The sequence below is a fragment of the Elaeis guineensis genome, chromosome 2 (assembly GCF_000442705.2).
Source record: "Elaeis guineensis isolate ETL-2024a chromosome 2, EG11, whole genome shotgun sequence".
In the NCBI taxonomy this organism is placed as follows: Eukaryota; Viridiplantae; Streptophyta; class Magnoliopsida; order Arecales; family Arecaceae; genus Elaeis; species Elaeis guineensis.
In genome coordinates this window covers 112,506,591-112,529,526 of record NC_025994.2, presented here as the reverse complement: position 1 = coordinate 112,529,526, position 22,936 = coordinate 112,506,591, and the positions used below count along the sequence as shown (strand labels likewise).

Genomic DNA, 22,936 nt, shown 5'->3' with positions numbered 1-22,936 from the left:
GTTAAAGTTTAAACTGTAAACATGTTTCTCTCGATAATATTTAATTTAGAATTAAGTTTAGTCTTCCCACCTTGTTGGAAAGGCAGAACGTCGGGTTATCACTGATTTTTTTCACCAATTGACGTTGGAAGGAGACAACAAGGAAGTCTTCAACAGCACTTGCTTTCATCAACCAAATAAAAATAAATTGAGACGTCATTCGGCACGGGCGATTCCATTGGAACTCTTATAGGTCAAGGACACGCCACCGTGTCTCCGATTCTTATATCTCCTTCTTTTGTTTTCTTTTTGAGTAAATTTGTCTTCTTTCTTTGACTTCGATGCAAACAATCCAGAACTAAAAATATGGCATGAACCCAGCACTTTCTTACCTCCTTCCCTTGCCGAGACGTTGGACAAAGGACGGAGTTTGACTTCGACTGGTGTTTGATTCTCGCTTGGATCCTCCGGCAAAGTTTGAGTTTAGGCTCGGACCTAAATGGGGTACAATAGATATGAGTAGCGGAATTGTAAGAAAATTTTAGGTATAGATATTGTTGCATTACGACGATGAGCCAAAATGAAATTGAATATAAATTGGATCGGATGTTAGTATATTCATATTTTCTAGTATATAGATGCAAGTATTGGGATCGTGCAAATATCAGAAGTAGGATCAATTTTATTAAATGAATATGAATATGAATTGGATGTTAAGCTCATCGGTATTTATTTTTAATGGATATGAATGTAAGTTGGATAGTTATGCCATTTTTTTCTATAAAAATATGAGATCATTTTATTTTTATTTTTAACGAGTGTGCAATTAGGGATGCCATCATAACAGCTTCCTTTTCTAATGTCTTGCTCCACGCCTAATAATAAATGCATATGTTTTTTAAGAAAATTTCAAATTAAGCCAGTCACATATAGAAGTTGTTTTTTTTTTTTTTTTATTGCTTTTCCTTTATTGTTTTATTTGGTAAGCTTTTCTATTGATTAGCTAAATCTATAAAGAAATATTATGCTTCGTTGAAATCTTAATTATAATAACATTAATAATATCTACATATGACTTCTCATATTTATAGGGATTGCTGGCTATACTTATCACATGACTACCAACACTTAATAATGCTCCACAATTAAGTGGAGTGAAAGATACAAGGAATGGTTTGAGAGCACAAACACCATCCTTGATGCATAGAATATCTTAAAAAAAATATATATTTATCTACATAAAAATTCATAAAGATGCAAATCAAAACTAAGATTTGCGCCAGTTGTTTGAATGCGACCCTGGAAATGACAATTGTGTGTGCCAGCAGACCAGCCGCGAAATATGGTGTTCGCTTCTACCCGAGCTACTTACTGCCCTGTATCGGATCCCAACTCGCTATTTGGAGTTGCAAAAATGCTTCCATATCCATAAAAAGTACCAAATCGTGTTTTTATACGTGTCAACAAATGAGTGGTTATTTGAATTCCCTATTGCATGGACCCCAAAAACCGGCCAATCATCTCGTGCCGTATGGTACGAAGCATTGCTCATCAAAGAGAGCGAGGCGTCAGTCTTCTATAAATAGGCAGCAGGGACTGGGAGGGCTCCCTCCACGCCTCCCAGGTTCTTGATCTGTGTCTTCTTGTTACGACTCTTCACTCCCCTTCTCTTCTCCCATCTTTCACGGGGTTCTTCTTTTATTTCCATCTAACGAACTCTTCTTTCTCTTCCAAAAAGGAGAGGAAAAGAAGAAGAGAAATCTAGGGTTCTCAGAGCCTTCTCGTGCGTTTCTATCCCTTTCTTATCGCGATCGATCGCCGTTTTCCCTTTTTCGTCCCTTCGATTGGATTCTTGAGGAGATCTCTCTTTTACTTTGTGGTTTTCAATTTATAGTTGTGTGTGTTTGGATATATAATATATATACACACACGTACAAAGAGAGAAGAAAGTCGTGATTTTGGAGTGAGAGTGAGGGAGGGGGCACTAAGGAGGGGAAGAGAGAGATGTCTCGGAACGCGGTGGAGAAGTTGGCATCGATCGATGCGCAGCTGAGGCTTCTGGCGCCGAGGAAGGTCTCGGAAGATGATAAGCTGGTCGAATATGATGCCCTTCTCTTGGATCGGTTCCTTGATATTCTCCAGGACTTGCATGGCGAGGATCTCAAGGAAACGGTATTGCAAATTCTGCCTGTGTTTTCTTTTTGTTGATCTTGTTGTTTTTTTGGATCTCTTTTACCTACAAATTTGCTAAAAAAATCTGGACTTGATCAAAACCCATATTGCCTCTGTCATAAGTGGATGGTATTTAGCAGGATTACGAGTTATTTAAATGATTGTAACGTTAATCTGTTGATATCCATTTTTGGAGAAAGCTCATTTCAGATTTTGATGTTTGTTTTGGAATTTTTCCTCTTTTTCTAGATGAATGATTAATCGAATCAATATCTTAAGAATTGAAGATTTTGGCAGGTGATTTACATTAAATGATTTGCCTTTGATCTTATGCTAGAACAAAATTGCAGAACGACAGAAGCCAGTTTCAGTAAGCTGACTTGGGGTCTCAGGGGCATAGCAGGGTGTTCCTAGCTGTTTTCGATTAATGCTTCTTTTTTTTTTTTTGTTTTTCTTTCTGGTACATATTGATGCTTTAGTAATTCATTAGGATAAGAGAAGAAGCCCAGTCGTGTTGTTACTTTTTTTTTTTTTTTTTTGACCAGCAATTTTTTTTTCCCAACAGATCAGTTTATGGTTAGCGTTTATGTTGTTTTATTCAATAGCTCATTTTGCTCATTTAGTCAATGTGTGGTACTTTAGATGGTATGGTATACTTCTTCTGAACAGAGATTTGAGATCAACCCATATCTTGCTTTACGTTGCTAGGTTCAAGAGTTGTATGAGCTATCTGCAGAGTATGAAGGGAAGCATGACCCTAGGAAGCTTGATGAGCTGGGTAATGTGCTGACAAGTTTGGACCCAGGTGACTCCATAGTGATCACCAAGTCGTTCTCAAACATGCTTAACTTGGCCAACTTGGCTGAGGAGGTCCAGATTGCCTACCGTAGGAGAATCAAGCTGAAAAAGGGAGATTTTGCTGATGAAAATTCTGCAGCTACTGAATCGGACATTGAAGAGACCCTCAAGAGGCTTGTGGTGCAGCTGAAGAAGTCCCCAGCAGAGGTCTTTGATGCTCTGAAGAACCAGACAGTTGATCTTGTTTTGACTGCACATCCGACTCAGTCAGTCAGGAGATCGCTGCTTCAGAAGCATGGGAGGTTTGTAGCCATACTCAGAGAATTGTCTCTGGGCATGTTTAGTATACTTGCCTTTTCTTTTTCAAATTTGATTGGTAAGCTTAACCATATGCACATATAGTGCTTTTTTTTTGCTGTTGTGTAAACTTATTTTTCCTTACCAATTTCTCTAGGACAATCTTTCTTCACATGCTTCTAGATGAAACAAATTGTATATCATTTTTGAACATTTGCTTTCGTTGTTCAGGATAAGGAATTGTCTGGCGCAATTATATGCAAAGGATATTACTCCCGATGACAAGCAGGAACTTGATGAGGCTCTTCAGCGAGAGGTAATTTAATTAGCATGATTATGTTGCAATTGTTATCTCTCCAATATTTTGTTTTCAAATTTTATGTGTTCTTTCCTCAAGCTTGAATATATTATTCCAGTTTCATACATCCCTTTTTTATCTGGAGTTTGTAAAGAAAATATACTGATCACGTCCTAGCCCACATGCCAATCAGCTTGATTCGCAAGTCTTCCAACGGTCGTGCCCTATAGAGTTAAACCTAACATAAAAAAAAAGCATCTTTAAAAAAAAATCACTGCTCTTTCAAGAATGGTTGGTTAAGTATTTTACTGAATCATTTGATCTACTGTAATTAGAGTTTGGACCTGGTATGAGACTGCTTGTTTTGACCATTTTGTTTATCATTTGTCCATCAAAGTTGAACACCATTACCATGTCAAACCTGTTATTCACCAGTCACTATCCAATCCTTCTGGAATTAGGGAAAAAGATTTTGATGATCTTGGGACATCAAATTGGTGCACTGTTACTAGATCCTTTCAGTTTAATTGCTTTGTTGAATGAATATGTTGGACTTTCAATTCCATAAAGTGGTCATTTTTTACCCCAAATTTGAATAGTGTTTCAGAAGTTGTCTACAAAATTACCAATCAAGATAAAGGTACAGCATAAAAGAAGTGATAATTTAAGAAACTATGTATCAATTTTAGAAAAACCAAAAAAATGTAGTAACATGGAACAGAATGTAGATTATGTCGGACTCATGGTCATTATGGACAAGATAACTCACCAGTAGAAAACTCAAAATCATAGGAGAGATAAAACTAAGCTGAGAGAAAATTTTTAAAAAACCACAAGTGGTTTGATTGAGATAGTTGGTGTTTGCTTCTAGGCTAATTTTGTTCTGTTAATGTATGACACTGAACTAGAATAATTGATTGGCAGGTTACTTTTACATAGTTGTCTTGTTGAAACTCTATGTTCGTCTATTTTCTTCACCATACTTTTGGCATTCCGGATGTGAATTTAGTTTGTCCTTTACCGAGGCATCTCTTTGTTGAGCGCAAAAAGTCTTCCTTCTCTCTAAAGACAGCTATTCTTCATTTTTGCAAATTTTCGAATGGTTTTTTGGAGATCTGTTGCCTTTTTATTGAGAAAAACTTATAATGCCTTAACAATAAATACAAATGCTATTAAATGACCGAGATTCCATCAGAGATACTGGTTCATTTTCAGGCAGATGCTCAGGATGTTAGTCACAGGGTCTAAGCTTTTCTTCTTATGTACTAGGGACTTCTTTTCTCTCACCTTATCAAATTTAGCTTTGACGTATATTTAGAGTCTTTGATGTGCATAGGCTTCTCTTACTCTTGAATTTTGCTTAGGCTATCTAGAGCAGCTAATATTAATCATATCAGAAACTGCTACAACTTTTAAAACTTGCTATCTTAGGAAGTGTATATGATCTATCCATGTACATCTATTGCCTGTGAGATTTTTCCTAACTGCACTTTACGATCTCATTTTGAACAAGTGCATCCTAGTTTATGTTGACTCTTTATTTATGCTTCGTCAGAAATAGTTGCTTTGATATTGCTATGATCCATCTTGACAAATTTGTATCATTGACACTGTCAATCCACATGTAGTTCCAATGTTTCAACGAACAGATGATTCAAAATAGTCTTATTATCTTATGTAGATTCATATACTAGTAAGTCTCTCTAGCTTCCTTATTGGAAACAATCTCATCCATCTCTTCATCTTTTTTTCTTCATTGCAGTATTGAAAAAGCATTGTTTAGGATATTTTCTCATTGCTCACTTTAGTCAAAGCATCATCTTTTCAAACCTTACCATTTTTTGGTCCATCTTTCCATTATTTTACTTCATGTAGTACAAAAAATACATTTATGACTTATCATTTACCCATAAACTTCAGTTAAGCATCATTACTACTTCGTACGCAATTTGTTTTTTTTTTTTTTTGAATAAATATTACCCCTTTTTATCTCAATAAACTTCTCTATGTTATACTTGCAAAAGGGCAAGAATAAATTACCTCAAGGGGTAATTTTTTTTTCCTATGGGATTTGGGCCAGCCCACTCGACAGGCTTCTGGGTATTTCTGAATGCAGGCCTAACCTAAGCTCATTTTTCCCAATTGTATAGGCCTAAACGATGAATCCTATGGCATTTTGGGCCCATGAATCCAAATATGCCCTAAGTTGTTAATAGCGGGACCCGTCTCATGGTATATTAGTTAGGTCCTATTTGTGAAGTTAAATTATGTACTTACATCATGCATTGTCGTCTGCTGTGCAGATATATTATGTTTGTTATGATGCATTTTGTGCTTTTGAATAAAGAAAAGCTTTTGGCTTTCCAATATGACTGTCGGCTGTATAAATTTCATGCTTCACTTCATAGTATCAGATCCCTCAAACTTTCTCAATCATTTAGTGGCTTCAGAAGGAGATTATATAAAAACCAATGATCTCAATGTATTGAACACGTCAAAACCACCTCACGATAAAAAACAATACTGCTGGATACATAAAATTTAATTGAGTTTAATCATTTCCATTAATGGCCAGTAAAGTAGGCATACCAAGAAAAAACATACTTCACAGTCACAAACTATGCAAGTAGTGTTGCCATCATTGAGTTTTTACTGACCATTGTGTTGTTTGGATTTTTTTTTTTTAAAAATATCTTCTTGAACCAGCTTCTTTACCCTGTTTTAAACACTTGCCTGTTTTGCTTATTTGTTTTGTACCATTTTTGCAGATTCAAGCTGCCTTTAGGACTGATGAGATACGAAGAACTCCTCCCACTCCCCAAGATGAAATGCGGGCTGGGATGAGCTATTTTCATGAGACAATATGGAAGGGTGTTCCAAAGTTTCTACGCCGGGTTGATACAGCTTTGAAAAACATTGGAATAAGTGAACGTGTTCCTTATAATGCCCCTCTTATTCAATTTTCTTCTTGGATGGGTGGTGATCGTGATGGTACAGTACATCTCCAAAAAAAGTTTTATTGAACTTGCTTCATTTTCTTACTAATTGCCTTTATGAGATCATGCAACACTAAAAATATGTAATTAATTCACAAAAACCGATGATTTTCTCAAGGAAGGGAGTTACTGAATTCTTGTGTGCTATGAAATATAGGAAATCCTAGGGTGACCCCAGAAGTAACAAGGGATGTATGCTTGTTGGCTCGAATGATGGCTGCAAATTTGTACTATTCCCAAATAGAGGATCTAATGTTTGAGGTATCAAATTTTTCAGTCATCATGGTTATACGAATTTTTTGTCCTTTATATTGTCATTTATTTGTCATGAAGAAACTTATGCATGATCTAATGGTTTCTTGCACCATTTTATTATCCTGCAGCTTTCTATGTGGCGTTGCAATGATGAACTCCGAGAACGAGCTGATGAATTCCACCGCTCCTCAAAAAAAGATGCTGCAAAACATTATATAGGTGAGTAAAATATGTTTTCTGCGAAATTTATGGTACATTTAGCATATCATGCATCCCATTATTGATGTGAATAGAATGGCTTTGCTTGGAAAAGTGTTCTGGATGCTTCATATTGGATTCGTGGGTCAACTTGTATTTTCTAGAAAATTTAGGTGCTTTACTCTGGGATCTCCTCCAATCACAAAATTTGCTCCTCAGATTTGTTAGTTGCAGGGGTTTTAAACCATTATAAGCAGTTATTGTCTATTTCATTTCTAACATCCTTTTATTTGCTGCGATTTCCTTGGGCATGTACAGCTTCTTTTCTTCTTCTTTTTCTTCTTCTTCTTCTTCTTCTTTTGCATAATTTGATGTTCCCTTAACTTATGCTAGATATTTGCAGTCCCTCTAACAATTAAGAAGTAATTATTTGCTTTGCAGTCCCTATTCAAGATTCAATTATCTATTTCACTCAACGATCCTCTATGTTTTAGGGTTCTAGACTTCACTTGGGGCGAAATTACTTTCTCGTAGAGCTGAGATATTTATATACTCATGAAATCTTAAAGGGATTTATTAACTCCTTCGCATTCTTTTCAGCATCTTTGCTTACCACTGCAGTATTTCTGTCTCATGCCTGGAAACTTTTTCATTCCGTGGTGACTGATACTGATAATCTATTGCCAAATCCTTTCCTAAAAGTGCTAATAGCATGTGGTGATCACAAATGTGCATGAAAGAAGCATAGCTCCAACTCAAGTACCCTGCTTGAAATAATATTGCTTCTCTCTAGCTATTATCCTTACCTACTGTGATGAGGAAGTTTTAATATACTATTGAACTGGATTTCTTAATATTGTACCATGCAGACTAGTGCTTATGAAATGGCTGGAAGCTTGTAGAGGTTACATCTTGATGGCTTAATACTAATGCATCATATTGATGATCTGTGATGAATTATGGATGAGAATCTTTACATGATATCCAATATTCATCAAGAAGTTAATGGCCTTGCCATACATGAAAGACCTATCATGCTTAAGTCTTTCATAATGTTCGCTAGGCTAAGGGCCAATCTTTTGTGCTCAATTTTATGGCTTATTCCTTGAAAAGAAGGGATATACTCCAATGCCTATCTAAGAGACAAGTGTCGGGGGCCATCTTTCCTACAGATTTTCTTTAGTTGCTTCTTTGACTGCAATTATGTGTCTGACGTGCAGTCAAGTGGCAAGCAGCAAACATGCAAGTATTACAATGAATTTTAACATTATTCTGTGCTTTTCTTATGTGAAGCTGTTAAGGATGCATCTTAAAGAAGTAGATGCTTGTGGGTTTCCCTAGAATTGCAGACTCCTACCAACAACTTACAGGATACAATCTACTAGATTGTTCTTTTTGGTGTACGATGGAGACATGTGATTCTCTTTTGCCTTAGACATATTGAGGGAGAGTTATATATGTACATGCGTGTCTCATTTTGATATATATGCAAATATGTTATGATATGCAATGGTGAAGTTAACAATATGTAATATTGGTAAATGAAAAATTTTAATCAAGTGAAACAAGGTAGAAAAAGAATACCATGTAAACAACAGGGCAACACAGTATGATGCCCACATCTTATAGGACTTAACACCCAACTACAGGTAAATATCTATATGAAACATTTTCAATTAAAAAGCAACCAACATTGGTTATATGAGACAATCCTTATGCCAAAACGTGTATAATAGTACACATTTTTTGGATACTTATGTGAGTTAGAGATAAGGTAGATACTACGTCACACCTGTGACACGTGAAATGCACTAACCAAACGAATGGTTTGCTATTTTTTCTTCTGCTGTATGACCATGTCATTATACTGGCATAAAAAGTTTTTTGGACTTCAGAATAATTGTTAATATTGGTAATGCTTTAATTGTTTTCCTGGTGATTTTTTTGATTGCAGAGTTTTGGAAACAAGTTCCTCCAAGTGAGCCTTACCGTGTTATACTTAGTGATGTGAGAGATAAGCTATATAATACCCGCGAGCGGTCCCGCCATTTATTGTCTAATGGATATTCAGACATTCCTGAGGAAACAACTTTCACCAATCTTGAGCAGGTAAAATGATTAAATGGAGCAATCTTGAAAGAAAGATTCTTTGTTTTCTTTTCCCCTGTATAATCTGTGTTGGAGAAACTGGCATCAGATCTTTTACATCAAGATCTCCTTTTCATAAGATCTAGATCTGGCAGAAAAACAATCAAGTAAAACTCAATTTTTCAAAATCATGCTTTAGCCATACTTTCAGTTCTGAACTTCACATCCGATAAAGTCTCATATATCACTCTTTTCCACCTATGTAGTCATTTGTGCGTGCAATACTTTTTTTCCATCTGTTTGTCTCAAAACTGAGCTGGGGTTTGCTTGCAGTTTCTGGAGCCCCTAGAGCTATGTTACAGATCTCTCTGTGCGTGTGGTGATAGACAAATTGCTGATGGAAGCCTTCTTGACTTCTTGCGTCAAGTGTCAACCTTTGGCCTGTCACTTGTGAGACTTGATATCCGACAAGAATCTGACAGGCACACCGATGTTATTGATGCTATCACCAAGCATCTAGGAATTGGATCATACCGTGCATGGTCAGAGGAACAACGTCAACAATGGCTATTGTCTGAGCTTAATGGAAAGCGCCCTTTGTTTGGTCCTGACCTTCCCAAAACTGACGAAATTGCTGATGTTTTAGATACACTTCATGTTATTGCAGAACTTCCTTCAGACAACTTTGGAGCATATATCATCTCAATGGCAACTGCTCCATCAGATGTTCTGGCTGTTGAGCTGTTGCAGCGTGAGTGCCGTGTGAAGAAACCTCTGAGAGTTGTCCCACTGTTTGAGAAACTTGCTGATCTCGAGGCAGCCCCTGCTGCTGTAGCCCGACTCTTTTCAATAGACTGGTACAGGAACCGGATTGATGGAAAGCAAGAAGTCATGATTGGATATTCAGATTCAGGGAAGGATGCTGGGCGTCTTTCTGCAGCTTGGCAGTTATATAAAGCTCAGGAGGAGCTTATAAAAGTTGCCAAGCAATATGGAGTGAAATTGACAATGTTTCATGGGCGAGGTGGGACTGTTGGAAGAGGAGGTGGTCCAACTCATCTTGCTATATTATCTCAGCCACCAGACACGATCCATGGATCACTTAGAGTTACTGTTCAAGGTGAAGTTATTGAGCAGTCATTTGGAGAGGAGCACTTGTGCTTCAGAACACTCCAACGTTTCACAGCAGCTACTCTTGAACATGGAATGCATCCCCCTATTTCTCCAAAACCTGAATGGCGTGCATTGATGGATGAGATGGCTATTGTAGCCACAAAGGAATACCGATCAATTGTCTTCCAAGAACCACGTTTCGTTGAATATTTCCGCCTGGTAAGTAATCTGACTTTCTTATTTACTACACAGCTAACAAACTGCTGTGGTAAAGTGCAATATCTGCTTGAAGATTACCAAGTAATGTTTCATTCTTTTGGACGCTTGGATTAGTGCCACCAATTTTCTAGACGTATACTAAACCTGATTTTCCTTTTCATCTTTCCCTTTTTCCTTTTTTGTTTGATAGATAGGCTAATTCTTTGATTTACAGGATGTACTGATTTCAGAAAAGTGTCACTACTTTGAGTAACTGTCTTATTAGGAAATAGTGATTTAGTTGCATCATGTAGATTCTTTCATTTTTTCCTTGAGTTTCATTGTGTGCTTGTCTTTTCCATTCAATTTTCTTGGGGGTACAATTTCATATATATCATGACGGGAACATCTTTTTAAATATTTGTAGGCAACTCCAGAGCTGGAGTATGGTAGGATGAATATTGGCAGCAGGCCATCGAAAAGGAAGCCCAGTGGGGGCATAGAATCTCTGCGTGCAATCCCATGGATTTTTGCATGGACACAGACACGGTTTCACCTTCCAGTGTGGCTTGGCTTTGGTGCAGCATTTAAGCATGTCGTGGAAAAAGATATCAGAAATCTTCATATGCTTCAGGAGATGTACAATGAGTGGCCATTTTTCAGAGTCACCATCGACTTGGTTGAGATGGTTTTCGCCAAGGGAGATCCTGGTATAGCTGCTTTATATGACAAATTGCTTGTTTCTGAAGAATTATGGCCATTTGGCGAGCGACTAAGGTCCAGCTACAAAGAAACAAAGCAACTTCTTCTTCAGGTAGGTCACTCTTTCCATATACATATATTTTAAGGAAGCTGAAGGCTTGTCTGGCAGGGTTTCATGAGATTTGAGCAGTTCATATCCTTATCCCATGGTTTAAGTAGGTAGTTGGTCCTTGAAAAGGCAATGACATGTATCTGTGGGATGATGTGATTTTTAAAGGAAGCAAAGCTGGGGGCAACTCCATTAACCACGTAGATATTTTCTTCCCTAATAAGCTGCCAGTCAAGCTCTTAATATGACTTCTTCACACAGAATGGTTGTTATTATGTTTCTCAAGACCAAGTATAGCTTGGACAAGTCATAAGACCGTAATTCTTACATAGGGAAAATGCAACAACAAGACCTATTAAATTGTATAGGAAAATCTGTACACTTGAGTAGATGATTTCACTCTTCAGTATACACATGCCATAAGTGCCTCTAATTTCTGCATGGAACCTATCCTAGCGCCTTTGGGTTCCTTTAACAAGGGCATGTGTATGCACTCAACTTTAGTGTTTCATCTTTGCAAACATGCAGTCTTATTATTCAATGTGTAATTTTGGTCTGAAATGAAGGATCTCGTTATTCTGTCTATATAATCTGTTGATCTCTATAACCTGTCAATGCTGTGTATTCCTCGTGAACTTTACAAAGTTCCATGCAGTTGTAAAGCTTATAGCGCATTAGAGTGTCGAGTGTTCTAGTAAAGGATCAATTTCATGCTCTTTTGTATGCCAAATTATTGCTTGCATCATTTTCTTGGTGCGTGTTATAGAAAGAATTCATTTTATATTTAAACAGAAAAAACATCTAATTACTCTTTATTGCACCATAGTGAAAGGTCATTCAGTATGAAATAACAATTCAAGCATAAGCATATTTTCATTAGATCAGGGGAAAGGATATGAAACTCTAGAGAGACAGTTCTAAGTAAACCATACTTTCTTTACAAATCTCAAAGTGGTAGTAGTCATAAATTATTTTTAACATCTGTAATGTATCAAACGATAGATATGTCCATGATATCGATGATCTCAGAAATTTGATCTGGAAGTTGTATTACTTGGAATTGTAGCCTCGTTTTTTGCATTTTATTTGTAAAGACTCATTTATTATGTTGTTAAGTGATCCCTGACGGACCAAAAGACAATACTGTGAATTTTAACTCGAACTTTTTGCCCAAGAAAATCCATATTGCCTCTTACTGGATCATGTAACCGTTTATTTTAAGATCCTTGTATTGTTGCATGATTGGCTGATTTGTACTTCTAGTTGTCAGATGTCATTAGTCACATAAGAGTAACTAGACATGGATTTCTGCAGGTTGCCGGCCACAAAGATCTCCTTGAAGGCGATCCATACTTGAAACAGAGACTACATCTCCGTGATGCATATATCACAACTCTGAATGTCTGCCAAGCTTATACACTGAAACGGATTAGAGACCCCAGTTACCATGTGAAAGTAAGACCACATCTGTCAAAGGAGATAATGGAGTCTAGCAAGCCAGCTGCAGAATTGGTGAAGCTAAACCCCACAAGTGAGTACGCCCCTGGACTGGAAGATACCCTCATTCTGACCATGAAGGGTATAGCAGCTGGCATGCAGAACACCGGCTAAATTGGTTATTTATGTGCCCAAAGAATGTTTTTTTCAAAATATATCTAGAGTTTTGTGTTGGCTTTGCCCTAGAAACTTTGCTGCCTTGTTACTATCTTGTATTTATGCAGCTATAATGGGTGACAAACTCTTTTGGCTTTGTAGCCATAGTATGAATAATGAGAATGAAACATGCGAAGGAAGTTAAAGCCTAAACAAATATATAAATTGCTATATCTTCTAATTGGTTGAAAAATGAAACCTTAACCTGAGTTAATGATTCATGTTTGATAAATTCTAGCATTGAGCACCTTAGTACTAATTATGTGGACAGACCCTGGATTTTGAAACTAATGCTTATTGGGTTAAATCAGACCTGATTGGTTGGGTTTTCCAATAACCAATCCATACCGAACCAGTCCGGAATGTGGTCTTAATTGGGACCTATGCCTGATTCATGGGTCTTCTGTTTGGGCATGGTTTAGATCTTAAGCCAGGTTGGGAATGGTAAGATCTGTTTCAATGTTTTTCAAACTCTGAGTGTCATCCAGATCTTTCAAGTCTAACTTGTAAGCTTGTTGGCTTGACATTCCCCTGTTCCCACATGTAGCTCTGCTGCCTGTAAAAGTTGACAGAATGGGAAGGTTTAACGTTTCAGAAGTTGGTCAAACACATACATGCTGGCTGGAATGGTTGTGATCATAAGAATACCTTTTGGTATTATGTCAGTCTGTCATTGACCACAATTGAATGGAGAAAAATCTTCCAAGTGGGAAATTGCAATTTTCTAATTTGTCATTTACATGCTCAAAGCAGCTGGCAGTTAGTTAAATACCTAAATTTGGACCATGAAAAACACTAGTTCTTTTCCTTCAGGACCTATTTTTCACTTTCAGCCTAGAAGATTCTCACTTTGGTAATTTCTCTTGCATTAGAGCTCTTGGAATTTTGTATTGTTAGTGAAATAGGTGGCAAATCATGTATAATTTCTCCATGACTGCTGCGTCCAGAAGTTTTGTGCTCAATGTCTAGGCGTTGCCTGCCTTATTTGCCATGGGAGAATGATGACTCATGCAGTTGCATGACATAATTCTTTAAAGATGCGATGTGTGACCTTTATGAGAGCGTACACTCATGTTGTGGAAGATGTGTTTGGAGATGCTTTAGGTTGTCATCAGAGGCTTGTTCCTGTTTTATATCTGACATCATTACTGCAATATTTTTTATTAAGAAGTTGGATGGATTTACAAAAGGATAATAAGAGCTAGATTAATCATAGACAGGAGAAAATAATGATCATTTGCAGTTTTTGGAGAAAGATCAGGCATCATGGAGCAGCGTGGAGTACTGGGACGCAAATAATCTGTGTGTGATATTTGTGGTAATAACACCAAATACTCAAGCTGTGCTTGATATGGCTTTGGAAGCTTATAGGACTGGGAGACTTTACATTTATCACGCCTTGCTTCAAGATGGTGACCTTGCCCATCTTGAGAGAGAGAAAGAGAGAGAGAGCAGCGCACAAATTCACAATTAATTTGTAGGAGGGCATCAGTATCCCCAACCATGCTGTAAGTTCACTAATATGTGAGAGCTATATTCTTTAGATTTTTTTAATCTTTTTCCCGTTCTCTAAACTGCAAACTACTGTATCAATGTATTAATTGATGTTCGTATTCAGTTCAATTTCTCGACTGCCATATGTCAGCTGATGGGAATTTCTAGGATGTTTATAGGTTTTTTTAATTAATTCTTGGTGGACCTTTTCATGGTTCCAACAGCAAGATGTCCTTTTCTACATTCATCACTTCGATTAAAATATTTTTGTTTGATCAAAAAAGATATGAACGAAGTGGTTGTTACATATTCATTACCTTTAGACAAAGGTCATGACTTAGACACTAACATTCCATGCTTTACTTTAAATGATAATTTATTATGCCACTAGTGCTGGCGTATAAAATATACTTATCATAATATGCCTGATGTCAAAACCATTCCTGCCCATCATCCGTTGGTCGTATCGTTTGAGGAAGGTTAGGAGACATTTCTGTAAACCTCTGCAGTTCGCAAGGTTTTTTTAGGTCCATCTGATTGAGATATGTTAAATTACAAAATAATTTGATAATTTTTAAAAATTATTTATCTAAAAAAATAATTGTAAAAAAAAATAATTTTTATCATATTTAATTAGTAAAAAAATTATTTTGAAAAATAATATTGAAAAAAAATTAGTACGTTTGGTTGAAGGTAAATCGATATAAGAATATGATCAAATTTATAAATATATTTTTCAATATAAAATAATTTTTTATATTAAAATAATATTGTCATCTCTAATTAGTTTTTATGTAATGACTATAATCATATAATCTTTTACATAATGTCATTTTCATCATAATTTTTTGTTAAAAATTTTTTATTGAATGAATTTGGAAAGATATTAAAATAAATTCAATGATTACATATGCACTTTATTAGAAAATATTTTCGTCAAGTATAGATTACCACTATTCAAAAATTTATCAAATACCAATCTTTCATGGTATTCGTTTCACCATCTCTCTTCAAAAAATAAGTATAGGACCCATCAATTTTTTTACCATTTCTTCCTTTTCTTTTTCATATGAAACATGATAATTTAGCATGTGATTTATTTTTTCATATTAAATTACTCCCAACCAAACAAACCCTTAAAAGAATACATATTTGATTTTAGTTGAAGATTCCAATAAGATATAGCATTGCCCTCTTTTTTTTTTTCTATCGGTATTATAATAACATTGGCTACACATTTAATAGATTTTAAATATTTATATAAAATTAAAAATATAAATAATACTTTCTGATAAATTTTTTAAAATAAAATTTTAGAATCTTATAAATAGTATCAAATTAAATTCAGTCCATCAGAAAGGCAGAATAGTAGAGGTCCATTTGAATTGATCATTTATTGATCATGATATTTATAATTAGATTAATGATATTTCTGATTGAATTTAAATGAGTCGGATCTTTTTAATCTGATGAAAATATCAAAACTTAAATGCAAAAAATATATGAGGACCTTCGTAGTTAATTTTATATCCACAACAAATCGGATAAATTTTGGTTGCTTATTTAAAGCTTAAAGTAATATTATTTGACTATACTTTTTAAATAAGGTCCTAAATTGTTATCCTTGTACTGGGCCTCAATGAATGGATAGACCAAAAAAAACTACTTTTTCTGTGTAAGGCTTTCAGGTGAGTCAGCACCGTTTAATTTTTTCCCCGTTGAGACAGTGACAGCATTTCTCAGGACTTTATCGTGGTCTCCAACTTCTCCTTTGTCGTTTTCTAATCACGTTGTTTGTGTGTCCGTGCATGGTTACCCGAGCTAATCTAACGGGCTAAGATGCACGTACCAACTCAAATAGAGCAGCCCAACCTTTCATGCCGGCCAAACCATGTCAATCCACGTCCACCACCTAATGATCTAACCGACTGATATAAGATGTCAGACTTGCAAACTTAAATCTTTCAGTCTGCTATATAAAAGATCACTTTCATTTGTTTATTCTCTTAAGTAGTATGTGTGCTTAAGGACAATCCTCACAATAAATAAAGGAAACATTTTTATTAATTTTGTAGGTTACAGGCGGTGTTAGATTTGATGCTCAAAGCTTTGGTACATGGTCCTGTTGCTTTAAGATGGAAGTCTTCTAAGGAAAAGCCACTGAGATGGTTGGGAGAATCCAACCAAATGGAAAAGGTAATATTCTTCTATCCGATGACTAGGTTCTGAGGCTAGCTCAGGATTCATACCTAACATTTTTACTTTCTTATTATAAAGGAAAGCCAAAAGGAGGGCAGACTATACTCAGATCTTTCCAAAAGTACGAATGGGTCATTGAGATCAGTCCACCAATGCTCGGAATCTCCGGGATAGACCTAGAAACTATGATGGCAACCAGTCAATCTGTTTTAATGGCAGGGTAGAGGTGGGGTGAACCCTAGAAAAGGAAGAGGATAAGGATGTGGTTGTCCTTTAACTTATGAGAAGGGGATTATTCACCTTGGAAGCCAGCAACATGGAAATGTGGCCTTTCCAACCAAACTAGTGCTTCCTTTTTCCTAACAAAAAGCTATTAAATTGTAGGAGAAGACCCATGCTTACCCGAAAAGCATATCCTTTTCGAGTGTAAGAAAAAGGTGGGATGCCCCCCTTTGGAATAGTTATAAAAGGAAAAGTTATGATTTGACTGAAAGAATAAGAGACTGCTTTTGAATTATTTTGACGAAGGTTTCGATGCATGAATAAAAAAAAAACTATTCGGCATACTAATAAATGCATCATATGGTCATATATGTCACCAATCACAACTACACGTTTTTATACTAGTGCACTAAGATATATACTTGTTGAATGAATTTTATTGAAGCGAGTGGTTGTTGTAGTTAAAGCAAACTAAGGATTTGCTGTGGTTGTTTTGGATGAGCTGCAAATAAATCTTTGCACCAAGTTTCCATTTATATAAATGATTTGAGACTAAGTAATAATTATCCTGCACAAACAGTTGGAAAATTGTGCTCCACTTCATTGCAAACTTAATTAGGAAACGAGCCAATTTTGAGCAGTGTGTGCATGGGTGTTTCGGTGGACTTTGCTTGAGCTTTAACCCCATTTTGGTATAACAAATTGAGTAACAATCCAAATTAAGCCTGACCTATTTGCTGCCATGAGGTAATAGCATTGGCATCTACAATATTAACCAAAAATATTGATCAGATAAGACACCAATGAAAGGATAAAATCTTCGATATCTGCGCCATGTTGATGCTCATGCTATAAACCACCATCCATTTTTTTATCGAGAAATGCTGAGGAGAGTGCTGTGATCCATGACAGGTTTGCCTAATTCACAAGTAAATGGCTATATATATAATAGTTTATCCTCTCTCTTTTTTTTTTTTTCTCTCTGTCACACTAGCCGCACATTAGATTGGGTGATGTGGTAGGTGCTCTGTAAATTGTTCCTTGTCGACGAGACAACTATGGGTGGGATGGTCCGCCCTGAGAAGAGTTGGGACCAGCAATTGATGAGGGGTGGAGGCCAAATGTGTACCAGATAACATAAATGAGAGGGGGAGGAAAAAGAAGACACGTAAAGGAATCAAAAGCTCCAAATCTAATGCTAACCAAACCCTTTTTCACCTTTCAGTGCCCAGCTTGACCCATGTAACTCCAAATGCGTGCCTTATCAACCTTCTCGACTCGGCCAAAGACGTAATGTTATTGGTGGGACATCCATAGATACACTGAATTTGAGCAATCGACAAAGATCACATCGGCCAAATTCATTGTGAGACCTGACCACTTGCACGTTGTTTTGGTGTGAAAAAAATAGGATTGGTCGGGAAGTCCCTTTGTTTTTTTTTTTTGGTGGGGGTGTGGAATGTTGTATGGCCTCTGTGCATCTGTTGTTACTCTTTCATGCAAGAGTCTGCGGCTGATCACCCATAGTTACCGTAAAGCCACTTGACATAGCCTAGCTAGCTAAACATCCACGGTATAACATGTCTTGTCCATTTCATATAACATAATCATCATTTCGGCTAGCTGAGTACCGCATTGATCAGAAATACCGTGCGCATGCATGAGCTTTTACCCGCTTCCTTTTACATAAATTTATTTTATTTTTTTTCTTTTCTATAAAGCAGATTTATTATACCAATCTAGTGTAAAATATGTCTAAGGAAATCAAAAAATAAAATATGTAAGACATTAGAAAGAACAATTATCATAATGATTCACAATATAGCTTGTATATTAGAGGTGCCATTTTTTTCGATCCACCGGATATCTGATTCAATCCGATTTGATTGGGATGGATTTTATCCAATCCGATTAAAATTTGGAGTAGATATGAGTATTTTTTAAAAAAATCTAAAATAAATTCGGATTTAGATATGGATAATAGTATGTCCCATCTCGAATTTGATCCGATTCAATACTTATATGTAAAGCCCAACACAAAATCCTAGCCATCGTATGCCATTCCTGTTTGGCTGCTAAAACCCAAAACCCTATCCATTGTAAGCTTCCCTATTCGACCGCTTCAACCTCTCACTCGATTAAGCTTTCCTATTTAGCCGTTCCAAGCCTCTCACCCGATTAAGGCTCCTACGGATAGAAAAAATAGAAGAAAGACAGAGACAAATAATGGCAAGGTCGGAGGTGAAGATGAAGCCAGCAGCGATAACTTTCACAACTCCTACAGCTAGACAGCGATAGAGAAAAAGAGGGCTCCAACTGACAATAAAATCCTAGCCATCGTCTAAGTTTTCCTATTGGATCGTCGGAGAAAATTAAAAGATAAGGCTTCTTCTCCCATAGATTGATTTTTTTTTTTTTGCTTTGTGCTTCCTTTTTTTTCATTTCATTTTCTTTTTCGAAAATCTATGGGAAAAGAGAGAATCCTAGGAGATTGGAGGGGATTCAAATTCCTAGATTTTGGTTTGGAGATTTTTGATTAAAAGATTGGAGGGGTTTCTTTCGGTGGGTTTGAAAATTTTTGATCCGAAACTCATCAAAAGTAGATATATCTGATTGGACTTGACTCTTTTATTTTATCTAATTTGATCTGATCCGAGATGGATATAGGATAGATATGAGTTTGGATGTTTCTCTATTTAGATGGGTATAGATATTGGTCGACTCAGTCAATATCCGATCTATTACCACCACATATTGACTATATATAATGTCATCCAACCCATAATACTATTCATTTCTGTATAAATACTCATCATCTTGCATGAAAGAGTTGGTTTCATTGGCATGCTGGTATTGTGATCATGTCAGCAAGTAAATCAGGAAAAAGATGGAGTGGTATCAAATGACCTTCCGTCTAGCGCTGAGCAAATAACCAAAATTCGAAAAAAATCCACCCAATCCGACTTAATAAATATCGATTTTGGTTGGTTGAAAGACATAAATCGGATGGAATTGGATTAGGATTTATAAAAAATCGATTATTTATGGTCAGATTTGGTTCCTATACTTTTAAACCATATAAAACCAAACTCAATCGATGTAATATTTCACAAACTCACTTTTATTTTGGGATGGCGTTGTTTAGACTTCAATACTTCATTCTAAAAAATACTATCTCACTTATTTAGATTCATAAGAATATTAATGTTGAATTGTTGATGAAAACACATCAATTTGAGATACTTCTAAAGTGAAAGCTTTCATATGTAGTTACTTTCAGATGAGTAAATCTTTTATTTTTTTTATTTTATTTTATAAATATTTAAAAATAAGTTCAAAATTTATAATTTATAAAGTTTAGATTTTTTTATATTAAATTGATAAAAAAAAATAAATTTAAGTGGATCAATATTGGATTTAAAATTAAATATTGGATCAATATTAAAGTCCAAACTGATACAATCCATCCGAATCAGCTACAAATTATTTATTTCAATTTTAAATAATTTATATATAATAAATATTCAACATCAAATTGAATTTTTTTTCAATCTAATCGAATTTGATAGAATAAAAATTCTTTTCACTCCGATCAAATTTGATCCGTGCCGAGCTCTATTCCTACCGCATGCATGCTTTGGCAGCAACTTTGGCATGACATCAACCACTTCCTTTACCTCATGAGCTCGCGCTTTTCGATCGGCTCCAACTGCCCACCAACCATGCGGCGAAGTCGTTCTAGAAGGACCACCATCTGAGTCCCAAGAAATGATAGGAGAGAAGGAGAAACAGCGGGGCCTTTGTCGTTGCATGCACATTAAAGAAGCGGGAGGAACTCTGACAGCAAAAGAGAGAGAAGAAGTGGAGGAGACCAGCGGAAAGTGGAAAATTAGAATTTGAATGCAAACGTTGGAAACAAAGAATTAGTCGTTAAATTGAAATTTTTAGGGATGATATTGTTCAGTTGTCTCGATCTTTCCATCAAAGCCCTTGGATATGGATCATCTAGAAAATAATGGGGTCAGTCGAAAGCAACAACAATCATTTAGAGAGAGAGAGGAGGGCGGGGGATGGCGAGGCCAAGAGAAATAGCGTGGTGGATAATTGGCAGCAGCATCTCTCACCAATATTAAGGGCATGTAATTGGTTGGAAGGGGTTAGATTTTAGAGAATCAGTCACTTCCATTTCAATCCGAGATTAAAAACAAAAATATCCTAATATTTAAAATTTAATAATTTTTTAATATTCAAATTCAATTCTAATTTCAATAATGAACCAAATATATTGACAATTATAATAAATCCGGTCTTTATTTCAAGCACATTCTAAAATTAGCAGCATTGTGATTCAGCTTAAGAGATGAGAAGATGGAAGTTACCAATCGGTAGAAGGGACGAGGCGCTCCATTCCTCTCTTAATCTCTAGCTGACTTGGCAGAGCCAAGTTGACTCGCCACGTCAAGCACATAACTGATTTTTGTAACCATTCCGTCCTCAGGTGCAGCATTTCCCCAAACGAAATGCAAAATGGTCCGGTGCATGAAACATTGCTTTATTACCCTCATCACCAAAGTGCATAAAAATTATGTAGCACTGATTAATCTATGCACCCCGTCCTTAATCAGCATCCCTATCAAAAGATGTACAGCCATTCCGCTTGCAGCTTGGTGCAATTCATTACAAGCTTTAGCAAAAGTATCGCCGCACCCCTGCCTGATTCTTAAAAGTCCTCCACGGAGCACAATCCCCATATAGAGCAGACTTAACCCATTAATTCCTTCATAATTTTTCTGTAGGGACTATACTTCATATTCAATGAAATTACTAAGTGAAGGCACGAGCTAATTAAGTTGGTAAAGTCTTTTTTTTTGGTAAAAAATTGGTAAAGTCTTTAATCCAAGCGATCTACGATTCCTGTTGTGTGGCACAGTGATTGCCAATCTGTTCTTACAGCAAAATGGATGCATGAGCGAGTCAATCGTTAAAAGTAAATAAATAAAAAAAAAAAAAGGAGAAGAAACGATAAAATATTTGCAGGACATTTACTTTTCTGTCTGGTATAAAACCGAATACTCTCACCTAGAAAAGGTCTCCTTTGTCAAAGTAATTTGCTGGGGCTTTTGCCTATCCATACAAGTGAGAAACATTAAAGAATGAACCGCCTCCCTTGTGTAGCCCTTTATATGGGCGCAGCATAGCTCACCCCTCTCCAATCCTCTCTCTCTCTCTCTCCGAGAGCTGAACATTATGGCCGACGTCGAAATGCGTGGCAGCGGCGAAGCGCCAGGCTTCAAGCTCTTCGGAACGGTGATCATAACGGAAGACGGACGGCCAAAGGCGGAGGAAGCGGATAGGCCGGCGGAGAGGGAGGTGGCGGCGGCGCAGGCGGCGGCGGCGGTGAGGAGGACGGCGCTGCCGTGCCCGAGGTGCAAGAGCAAGGAGACCAAGTTTTGCTACTTCAACAACTACAACGTGAACCAACCTCGCCACTTCTGCAAGGCCTGCCACCGCTACTGGACGGCCGGCGGCACCCTGCGCAACGTGCCCGTCGGCGCCGGCCGCCGGAAAAATCGCCCCGCTCCCCGCAGCGGCGCCGCCGCGACCACCGCCGACGCCGCGTGCGTCCTCGAGTACCCCTCCGCTCCTCACTTGGATCGTGGGGAGGTCGAGCGGTGGCTGCTGCGGCCGGAGCCGCCGGCAGCGAGGCCGAGGATCGACGATGGGTTCAGACGCGGACTTCGTTGACTTTTCCGTTAGGGTTGCCGTGTTTTTTTTTTAAAATCTTTTTGGGGGGTTTCCACTTTGTTTTTAGTTTCCCATTATCTTCATCTCTTTTTTTTTTTGGGGTATGTAAAACGTGTAAAACCTGAGGCTATATCGATCGCCTAATGATAGAAGTAGGAATATGTGGTATTGTGGTGGTATCTGAGAAGTATATGGGAATCGGAGATGGTTGGGTTCCTTTTACTGGGAAACGCTTGAAAACTGCTGTTGGATTCTCATGCACATAAATTAGGTTTTTTTTTGTGGCTTCTTGGAAGCTTATTGATTTCCTGAAGATTTTTACGCATGGCAGCGAGTATTCTCCTTTGAACAATCTTCTAAAGAAGACAACGTATAGCGTATTAGGATGTGAACTCAAAGAACAGTTGTAACGTATACTTC

The 22,936-nt window shown here is 36.9% G+C and overlaps 2 protein-coding genes across 2 annotated transcripts; both read left to right on the top strand.

Annotated features, from left to right (window-relative positions):
• Positions 1–1,602: 1,602 nt before the first annotated feature.
• LOC105043985 (phosphoenolpyruvate carboxylase, housekeeping isozyme-like) lies at positions 1,603–12,996 on the top strand. The gene is made up of 10 exons (XM_073252740.1): positions 1,603–2,151; positions 2,860–3,251; positions 3,478–3,562; positions 6,313–6,535; positions 6,698–6,801; positions 6,924–7,014; positions 8,948–9,102; positions 9,415–10,413; positions 10,820–11,206; positions 12,518–12,996. The coding sequence occupies exons 1-10, from the start codon at positions 1,984–1,986 to the stop codon at positions 12,812–12,814; spliced, it is 2,901 nt and encodes a 966-aa protein (XP_073108841.1). The 5' UTR covers positions 1,603–1,983; the 3' UTR covers positions 12,815–12,996.
• Positions 12,997–21,862: 8,866 nt separating this feature from the next.
• LOC105043978 (cyclic dof factor 4) lies at positions 21,863–22,841 on the top strand. Its single transcript, XM_010921737.3, has one exon. It carries the CDS (start codon positions 22,019–22,021, stop codon positions 22,514–22,516), a length of 498 nt encoding a protein of 165 aa, XP_010920039.1. The 5' UTR covers positions 21,863–22,018; the 3' UTR covers positions 22,517–22,841.
• The last annotated feature ends 95 nt before the right edge of the window (positions 22,842–22,936 follow it).